Consider the following 10,080-nt stretch of genomic DNA (forward strand, 5'->3'; position numbering starts at 1 on the left):
AAGCCACTCATGGTCTACTGACTTGAGAAAAGAACTGGAACAAGCACTTGCAGGAAAGAATAACTCCAGATAGAGAGCATGCAAGTACCAACTCAAAGGGCCTCTACCGACTCACAAGTACAAACGAACCATGATCCACAGAAGCATTTCCAAATCCAGAAAACCAATTCAACTAGGAAGTCTAAATGCGTAGGAAGTGTAGCGAAAATGATTCAGTTACTTTTACTGAACCTATAAGCAGAGCTGTTTTTAATAACCATTCTCCAAAACAATGGCGGGAACACATTAATAGATTCTATAAATCTGTAGACGCTGACAAGAGGTGGAGAAAGATTCCAGTAGGCCTGGTTCTACACGAAATACTATAAAACAAACAAATGTCAGGGTGAAGAGTGAGAGTGGAGCTGGGTTGAGGGGGTGGGAGGTGGGTCTGGGGTTGAGGGTGGGGCTCGAGGCTGAGGAGCAGACTCAGGGCATATGCAGGGCTTCTGCAGTGGGCACGTGGAGTCAAAGTAACCTGAAACAGCTTTTACTTGGCCAGTGCATTCGGGAAGACTAAAGCCTTCCTTTATGCTGCTGACCTGGGTTTTCAATCATGACTCAGAAAGGACCTTAAGAGGGAGCTAAATTGATTAGCAAACTGTATTAGAAAGGAGAGTTCAGGTAGAAAATATTTTGGCATTTAGATTGACAAACTGTCCCCAGCATAACCCTCTAAGATCCACAGGTACACACACACACACACACACACACACACACACACACACACACACACACATACACAGAGGGGAGGGTAAAGGGGAGAAGGAGAGGGAGGGGGAGAGGGACAGAGACACAGAGACAGAGACAGACACAGAGACACAGAGACACAAAGACAAAGACAGAGGGAGATGATATTTCTTGTTTTTCCCCTTCTGGAAACTTCTAGATGTTCCTCCAAATCCATTTTATCTTGTCTCCATGCAATCTGAAACATTCTTTTTGGCATGAGACTAAAACCCCAGAGGAGGAATCCCAACATTTCCAGCAAACCCCTCATAGCACGAGCCTAAATAAAGTTCTCCCTCCCGACACGTGCCTCTTGTCAGGGCATTGGTCTCAGTGAAATGAACAGTAACAGATAGAGCCTGTTGGTACCAAGGAGTGAGAAAAGCCCCCGGTGAGCTGTGCCAGCTCTGGGTGGCCAGTAATGCTCTGATGTCACAGAGAGCCACTATGAGGAATGACCCACAGCTGATCATATAATGCACTGTCTGGGCTGTTTTGTGTCCTTCTGTGCAGAGAGCTGTTTGGTGATCTGTAGGACTTGGTGGGTGGTGGTTAGACTCGGTGGTTGGTTGTTGGATCGGATTTGAACCTTGGCGATTGTTTGGATTTGGACATTGAACATCAGCTACACTTCCAGAGTGAGTTCTTTCCTGTGTTTTCTTTCCACAAGCTCAGAGGTTTGATTTTCTATTTATGTGACTTTATTCATTTGGGGGCTTTGCTTACAACTTTGCCTTTTGTTTTTTGTTTGTTTAGGTTTTTCATTTTTTTGGGTGTGGATTAACATCCATCCATTTTCTTTCTTCCTTTCTTCTTTCCTCTCTCTCTCTCTCTCTCTCTCTCTTTCTCTCTCTCTCTCTCTCTCTCTCTTTCTTGCTTTAGTTTGGTTTGCTCTTCTTGATCTTTGTAGACTGGGTTTCTTTGTGTGGACTTGGCTAACCTGGAATTTTCTCTGTAGACCAGGGTAGCCTCAAACTCAGAGATTCACCTGTCTTGCCTCCTGAGGGTTGAGATGAAATGTGGGGAGAAACCTGAGTGGCATCGCTGCCTGCCAACATCCACATTTCTTTTCCTGACTTCTATTTGACTCTGTCACTTTCTGTTACTCCCTATCTCGTCCTGCCTCTTAACCTCCAGTCCCCACATAGTTCCCCTTTCCTTTAACACAGCCTCAAACCACTGAGCTCCTGCAGGTAAGGAAAAATGGTGGCGTTTGTCTCTGTTGGGCTACATTACTCTGTGTAACACAGTGACCTCAAAGTACATCCATTTCCAGAAAAATGACAAATTTTCATTCTTATTCATAGGTGCTGTGCGACTTTTGCCCCCATCCTGTGTATATACTGTGTTTATCTACTGGGGCAGGTTGCATTTACCCATGCACTCTGGGTAAAGCTATCTTGAAGTTCAAGTTTGAGTTTTAACTCAGTGCTTTGCCTTCATAATGGATGTCTTCGGTAAGCTTGTCAATGTTCTGTCCTTTGAGATGGGGATCCTTGTTCTCCTGACTAAAATGTTGTCTTCCATTGCCCTTGCTGTCTTTCTGCTCTGAGCCTTCTTCCTTCTTTCCATCCACTGTGTTTGTCTTTGCTTTGTTCTGCTTTCCCTGTGCCCCTGAGGCATGGCCAGACATGTCTTTGGACGCATCTCTGACTTTGAATCTTAGAGTCTCTAGCAGTAAGCTTGCCTAGAATTAACTCCAATGTGTTTCCCCTGCCACCTTTCTTGCTCTTGCTCCTGGAGACTCTGACCAAGAGAAGGGGAGTATGCTGTCGAGGGAGCTCGAGGCCAGCTGCCACGAAGGGAACACCCTGGCACGTGATTACTACATCCTGGGCACCTTAGACAAAGGGTCCTTTGCAGAAGTCAAAGTGGCTCTCCACCTTATGACCCAGACAATGGTCGCCATCAAAATATTGAAAAGGGGCACAAGGAAAGATTTCTTAGTTGTTTCTGAGGTTGAATTAATGAAAACTCTTCATCACAGTAACATAGTGCAGTTACTACAGATAATTGACACAAGGCACAAAACCTACCTTGTGATGGAATATGCATCCAAGGGATCCCTGCAGAAACACATCAACAAGTGTGGGCGTCTACAGGAGGAAGAGGCGCGGACCATCTTCACAGAGCTGTCTTTGGCCATCGACTATATCCACAGTCAGAATATTGTCCACCGAGACATCAAAGCCGAGAACATCCTGTTGGACTGGGATGGGCATGTGAAACTAACTGACTTTGGTTTAGGCAAAAGACTGGCCTCAGGGGAACAGTTTGAGGGGTTCTGTGGTACCCCACAATATTGTGCTCCTGAAGTATTCCATCAGAAACCATATGACGGCCTTCCAGCAGATATATGGAGCCTGGGTGTGCTCTTATACTACTTAGTTGTGGGTCAACTTCCTTTTACAGAGGCAGCGCACTTCAAGATAAAGTACCTGAACCAATCCCAGTACTATTGGATCCCATATCGCCTCTCCCCAGACCTTCAAGACCTATTGAAGAGATTATTTACACTAGACCCCACAACAAGGCCATCCATCAAAGAAGTATTAGCACACCCATGGCTGCGCCGTGATCAAGGCACGTTGACATCCTCAGAAAAAATCCCTCAAGTACCAGAGCCCAACATTGCTTTTGAAATGTTTTTAATGGGGCATAAAGTTCAAGAGCTCAGATATGCATTGAAGGAACGGAAGTATAGTCGTGCCATGGCAACGTACCTCATCCTCAAAAGAAAGGGTACCCTCTGGCCCCAATTTTGTTACGATGCAGGGCAGGGTGGCACACTGAACCCTACAAAAGCTCACAGCCTTCCTTGTTCTTTAAGGGGGGGAAGCAGTGCATCTACCATTCCCACCTTCACTTCTCCCAGCCACTCTGAGCTGCCTGGGCTTGGGAGGAAAGGCCATAAGAGGAGACACAGTGTGCCTCCCACCCTTTCTTCCCTCAAGAGTAGCTTCCTGGAAAACACCTCCCCACTGCAGGGCTTTATGCCTCATGTTGGAAAGGACACATTCAGAGAAAAGGGAGGCAGAATAAGCTCTACAACTTCACCCTCAAGAAAAAGAAAGGAGACAACAACAACAATAACATCATCTTCAGGAACCACAGGCTCACTGTTCACGCTGTCCCAAACCTCAACCGTTGAAAGCACACAAGATGGGACCAGTGAGAGCTCTGAGGCTTCGTACGCATATAGCAGCACATCCTCCCGGGAGTCTACAACCAGCTGTCCCTTCCCCAGTAAGAAATTCCAGGAAGAGAATACAGGTTCCAAATCCTCCCCAGACTCCAGCACATCTTCCTGGGTGTCTATAACCAGCAGCCCCTTCCCCAGTAAGAAACTCCTGGAAGGGAACACAGGCTCCAAAACCTTTGAAGACTTCAGCTCATCTTCCTGGGGATCTACCACCTGGACTCCCTTCCCCAGCAAGAAAATCCAGGAAGAAAATACAAGCACTGAATTCTTCCAAGACAGCATTTCACCCTCCTGGGAAATAGACCATCATGGGCCTCTCCCAATGAGAAGGTGGGGATGGAAGGGCCTGAAGAAGAGGATCTCCAAAGCCTTAAGAAGACTCTGTTGCTGCCTCCCAGCGACAAATAACAATATCGTGGCAGCCAGTGAAGAGTGCTTCAGAGACTCGGGCTGAAACAAGTAGGTGGGGTGTTATGGGAAAGGATACACTCTCTAGTTTCTTCTTCCCTTAATGTATTCCAGCATGCTCACTGAGGGGGTTGGTGACATTGTATCTATCATGCCAGAAAGAAAATCCCATCCTGTCCTCCCTCCTCTGAGGAATCCTCCAATGCTTGAGCTCCATGTAGACAGCAGAGGATAGTGACCCAGCGCTGGGCAAGGATGCTGGGGCAGGTTGGTGAAGGGATCAATGGAGCACTTGGGAGGAATCAGCTTAAGGGCTCATGTCAGCACGGAGCCAGCACAGCCATGCACAAGTCCTGCAGATTTCTAGTAACATTTCTTGTGTCTGTCTCAAGTGCTGTCAGAGTCCCCCTGGTCCCAGGAGGGTGATACCAGAAAGTGGAGAGGAGCCAGCTGAGGATGCAGACAGGTGCATGGAGGAGAGGGCCAGGTAGGAATTTCAGGGGGCTGTGTGCCAGTGGGAAGTTTTGTCCATACTGCAGGCTAAAACTAGAGGCAAAATGTTTTCCCCTGAAATCTGAAATGAGATTCTGGGAATAAGGTCTGAGCGATGTTCCTTCTGCCTATTCCCTGTAGGGAGTTCCCCACAGGGCAGCAGTCCCAGAACAGCCGTGGCCCTGCACATTCATCTTCACAGCACCCAGAAGCCCCTGGAAGAAGCATCCATGGACTGCTGGTGATTCCCAAAAGAACTGAGAAGAAACATCAGACTGCAGAGAACCTCCATGCACAGTGAGGATGTCAGCTCAGCTGCCTGTCTCCAGGTGTACTTGTGAGCTGAGCAGACAATGGTGCCGGGGGCAGAGGAAGGAACTCAGGGAACCTGACCTGTTCCATGGGTCCAAGAGTTATGTGTCTCCAGGATAGAGGCAGCAACAGAACTGAGAAGCAGTGAGGGTCCAGCTGGAGTCCGCAAGTCAATCCAGAGTCGGCAGACAGAGCTCAGCCCCACAGTTCTGCTGCAGGCCTCCATAGCCTCCTGACTACTGCAGTCACAGTGAGATCCAGAAGCCCTTACTAAGCTCCCAGCTCTAGTCTCTGATTGTGCAAGTTACAGTCACACTTGAGTCATTTCATGGGTATTCCTTAAATTTGGTTGGACATGCAACACACACACACACACACACAGTCTATAGTGTTGATGTTTTCTTGAAGTGTAGAGAATCCACATTTGAAACAAGGTAATTTCATAATTTCAGTGACTTTGCCTTCTGGAAACAGTCCCCCACATCAGTTTTCTCTTGTCTCCACTCCCTTCTGACAAAGTAACTCCCTATTCTCTGGCTTTCTAGGAGTCACGGGAAGCCAGGATAGGCCTTGTTCCCCACTTTGGTCCAGGGTACCCAGCCATGCACAAAGTGATGCTTACCTATGGACTGTCTTTTGAGGAGACCCAAGGTGAAGTCTGAAGTGCTTGCCACCTGAGTCCAGAGAAGGTGCTGGTAAGAAGTATTGCAGTGGGGAGCAGGGAAATGTTGAGGGGAGAACAGATGAGATCCCCTGATATAACAGTGTGGGGTTTCCTCTGGGTAACCCATGGTGACTTGCCCTATTTCCCCCAAGTACAAAGACCCAGAGACCCTCAAATGTGTTAAAGAGGAACTGGATTCCTCTATCCCCTGACCCCACTCTCTCCTGCAAACTCTCTGGTTTTTATACAGGTGGCTGCTGGCATGCTCATGTCTTTGCTAACTCTGCCACCCCTGCTTCTGCTGCTGCTGCTGCTGCTGCTGCTTCTGCTTCTGCTGCTGCTGCTGCTGCTGCTGCTGCTGCTGCTGCTGTTTGTCCTGCTCCTGCTCCTGCTCTTGCTTCTCCTGCTGCTGCTGCTACTGCAGCTGCTACTTCTGCTGCTGGTGCTTTGGCTACTGCTTCTTCTGCTTCTGCTGCTGCTGCTGCTGCTTCTTCCGCTTCTGCTGCTGCTTCTTCCCTTCTGCTGCTGCTGCTGCTGCTGCTGCTGCTGCTTTTGCTTCAGCTGATGCTCTTGCTGCTGCTGCTCCTGCTGCTCCTGCTGCTCCTGCTGCTCCTGCTGTTGCTCCTGCTCCTGCAGTCTGTGCTGAGGGCAGCCTGGGGCAGTGTGAACTCTATAGTCTGTGCTGAGAGCAGCCTGGAGTGGTATGAACTCTCTAGTCTCTACTGAGGCAACCTTAGGCAATGTGAATTATATAGTCTGTGCTGAGGGCAGCTTGAGGCAGTGTGTATTGTTAGCTTTAGGCAAATTTTACTGAGGCTTCAACTACTGATCTTTAGAATTACAGACATTTAACTAAACTTTACAGAATGCTTCCCCAATGTATCTTGGAAAAAACAGACGTTGCAAAATAGTTCATTTAATTTCTACCTAATACTATATAGTTTAGCACATTGATATTAAACTGAATATTTGGTTATAAACTGCAAGAGGTGTCTGTATCAGACATTGTAAGAATGCCAGCTATAATGAAGAACATTTGGAGAATGAGGTAACCATGCTTACATTTCTTCATTTTGCACAAAATACATTTTTTTTAAGGCTCGGGTGAGTGCATGCTGCTCTTCCTGAGGACCTGAGTTTTGTTCCCAGCACCCACATCAGATGGCTCACAGCCACCTGTAGCTCCAGGGGATCCTATACCCTCTTCTGACCTCTGTGGGCACTGTGTTCAAGTACACAAACCTGAATACAGATCCACACATTCATACATAATTAAAATCTTTAAAAGAGTAGGTCTCGTAAAGAAAAAAGTATAAATAATGACTTGTAGGAACCAGAAAAGGACACGAGGTTTTGAGGTATGTTTATCCTGTAGCCCTCTTCTCCCTAATGGGCTTTTACCACTAGGGGGAAGAAGACTGTCTGGACTCTGGATTACTTGACAGATGTGTTATTGCACAATTAGTTGAAGCCTTCCTTCAGAAGCAGAGGGAGGGATGATGGGAGACTGCAGAGTAGAAGAAAGCCAGCCACACCTAAAGTCAGGCACAGTGGCAAACTCTCCTGCAATCCCAAAGTTAGGAGACAGTGGAGCCAGGAAAGCCAGGAGTTCCAGGTTATCCTGGTCTGTATGGTGAGCTTGAGGTCTGGACTACATGAGCTGGTGTGTCACATAAGCAAATAACATATTTAAAAGAGGGAAATAAAATTATATCTGAGGTGCCAAAGCATATTATTTGCCCATTTGACCTTGGCTTTGTCATAGCCAGACAAGACAATTTTATCAAAGCAGTTGTTAAGGTTCAAATCTGGAATAACTCCCACAGGCTCATGTCTTAGAGTGGTAAGTCCTTTCCTTGCAGTGTTATTTAGATGGCTGTGGAGCCTTCAGGAAGTGAAGCCTGGCTGACAGCAGTGGATCTCCAGGAGCAGGCTTTTGAAGGTTATACCCGTTCCTGGTTGGGCTTCTTTACCTCCTGTGAACTGGCCACCCATCTCTGCTACTGCAGATTGACACACTGTGTGTGTGTGTGTGTGCGTGCATGTGTGTGTGTGTGTGTGTGTGTGTGTGTGTGTGTGTGTGTGTGTGTGCAGGCAAGAGGACAATTTCTGGAAGTCAGTTGTCTCCACCATGTGAGTCCTGGGGATTGAACTCATGTCATTGGGCTTGGCTGTAAGTCTCTTTGCCCACTGAATTCCAGTAAGTCAGAAATAATTTTTTAAAAAGTAACAACTTAATGCTCAAGTAAACACACACACACACACACACACACACACACACACACACACACGTAGAAGGATTAGGTGGACATTGCCTGTATTTAATTAAAATTCAGTGTTTTCTGAGAGTGAAATATCATCAAGAAATATTCCCTTTTGCAGTAGTGTTCAGATCTGCCTCTTTAGAATGTTCTTTTTTTTTTGAATGTTGATAGTGGTGCCTTGGCTGGTTTTGTGTGTCAATGTGACACAGCTAAGAGTCATCAGAGAGGAAGAGAAAATGCCTCCATGAGATCCAACTGTAAGGCATTTCCATAATTAGTGATCAATGGCGATAGCAGCGTTGTAGGTGGTGCCATCCCTGGACTGGTAGTCCTGGCTCCTATAAGAAGGCAGGCTGCACAAGCCAGGGCAAGCAAGCCGTTGATTGGTACCCTGCTAGTGGCCTCTGCATCAGTTCCTGCCTCCAGGTTCTTGTCCTGTTTGAGACTTTCTTGTCCTGACTTCTTTGGTGATGGACATGATGGCTGTGGGATTGTCTGTCTGTCTGTCACTCTGGTTTTATGCTGTACCAGGACATTCCAAATTTGGAGGTGCATAATGCAGCATTACTTAAGCCATGAATAAGAATGAAATTGTGTCCTTGGCCAGATTACAGATACCCTGGAGATCATCATGTGAAACACATTCAGCCAGACTCAACAATTCCCTCATATTGATGGTTTCCAAGTTCTTGGCTCCCCTGACTCTAGGCCCATCCTGAGGCAGCATGGCAGAGGTGGAGGCACATACAAAGCCTGCTTGGCACCCGGGACACAGAAGCAGAGACAACACTTATTATTACTTATTCTGAGATTGGTCTTACTATGTAGCCAAGGCTGGCCTGGGACTCATGTAGCTCAGGTTGGTCTTGAATTCAGGACCCAACTGCCTTAGCCTTGAAGGTTCTGGGTATGTGCTAGTGTGCCCGGCTAGGATGTGTTCTCAGAATACTGTTTTCAAAGCATGAGATACCTTCATGTGTGGGTCACTTCGGGTCAACTAACCCTTCTGTGGCTGGTTCCTTCAGGTAAGGGGTGGAGTGCAGGCAGAGGAGGGTGTTCTGGCACTCAGTTGGAAGGAGCCCATGGACCAGCTGGATTCTTATCTGCTGGTAACATTTCTACACCACAGACACTCTCTAGTTTATGGCAGCTGGGAACTTACTTTTGCTTTCAAGAATCCAGTGATAGGTCAGATTCTCAAATACAGCAGATGGTGGCTGGCCATGAGTGAGAAGAGACTCAAGATTTTAGAGAGACTCCCTGACGGAACTTGCCCCTCACAAGCTGACATTCCATTGCATGTTTACATGAATGAGAAAAAGGTGACTTCCCATGCCTGTTTAACCCGGATCCCCTGAGGCCAAAGCCCATAAGAGGCACAAATACATGACTCTATAGGGTGGGGACCCTGTTTCCCATGGAGTCCTCTATCACCTCCAGAAAGGAATTCTGACTTTCTGGAAATAAAGAATACAAGATTTTGTTGAGTGAATAAAATTGTGTCATGTGTTTTGCAAGCAGACAGTAAAAAGACTTCTTTCACACTGGACTGTAACAAGCTTAGTGTGCTGTCTGGTCAACCCGTGTTCATCTGATAAACCTCTTGATATCATCCTAACTGGGCAAAGGACTCCTATAGGTAGGAATGAGGGGGCTGTGGAGAAATCAGTATGTTTCCCACCTAATGTTTTCGATTTCCAGCTAACAAAATAGGGGCTTTCTTCTGAGGCAGTGCTTCAGAGTTTTCTCACTTTGGCCACCAGGTGGCAGGATGTGAATAAAGAATTTTAAATCATCCTTTGCCCTAAGGTTTTTTTGTGAAGATACTATGTGAATCTCTTGTTTCAGAGTCAACACTTTAAAATAAAATATGTATGTGTTTAACTCTTATCAGCATATGTGAGTATCACAAAGTAACAGTTTTTATTATGACTCTCTTAAGACAGGTTTTCTCTGTCACATGGCCTTGG

The 10,080-nt window shown here is 46.7% G+C and overlaps 1 protein-coding gene across 1 annotated transcript; it reads left to right on the top strand.

Annotated features, from left to right (window-relative positions):
- Nucleotides 1-1,267: 1,267 nt before the first annotated feature.
- LOC143442473 (sperm motility kinase 3A-like) lies at nucleotides 1,268-7,575 on the top strand. Its single transcript, XM_076935170.1, has 7 exons — nucleotides 1,268-1,406; nucleotides 2,076-2,225; nucleotides 2,512-4,429; nucleotides 4,537-4,645; nucleotides 4,771-4,865; nucleotides 5,012-5,877; nucleotides 6,097-7,575. The coding sequence occupies exons 2-3, from the start codon at nucleotides 2,213-2,215 to the stop codon at nucleotides 4,422-4,424; spliced, it is 1,926 nt and encodes a 641-aa protein (XP_076791285.1). The 5' UTR covers nucleotides 1,268-1,406; nucleotides 2,076-2,212; the 3' UTR covers nucleotides 4,425-4,429; nucleotides 4,537-4,645; nucleotides 4,771-4,865; nucleotides 5,012-5,877; nucleotides 6,097-7,575.
- The last annotated feature ends 2,505 nt before the right edge of the window (nucleotides 7,576-10,080 follow it).

Source organism: Arvicanthis niloticus, chromosome 5 (assembly GCF_011762505.2).
Source record: "Arvicanthis niloticus isolate mArvNil1 chromosome 5, mArvNil1.pat.X, whole genome shotgun sequence".
In the NCBI taxonomy this organism is placed as follows: Eukaryota; Metazoa; Chordata; class Mammalia; order Rodentia; family Muridae; genus Arvicanthis; species Arvicanthis niloticus.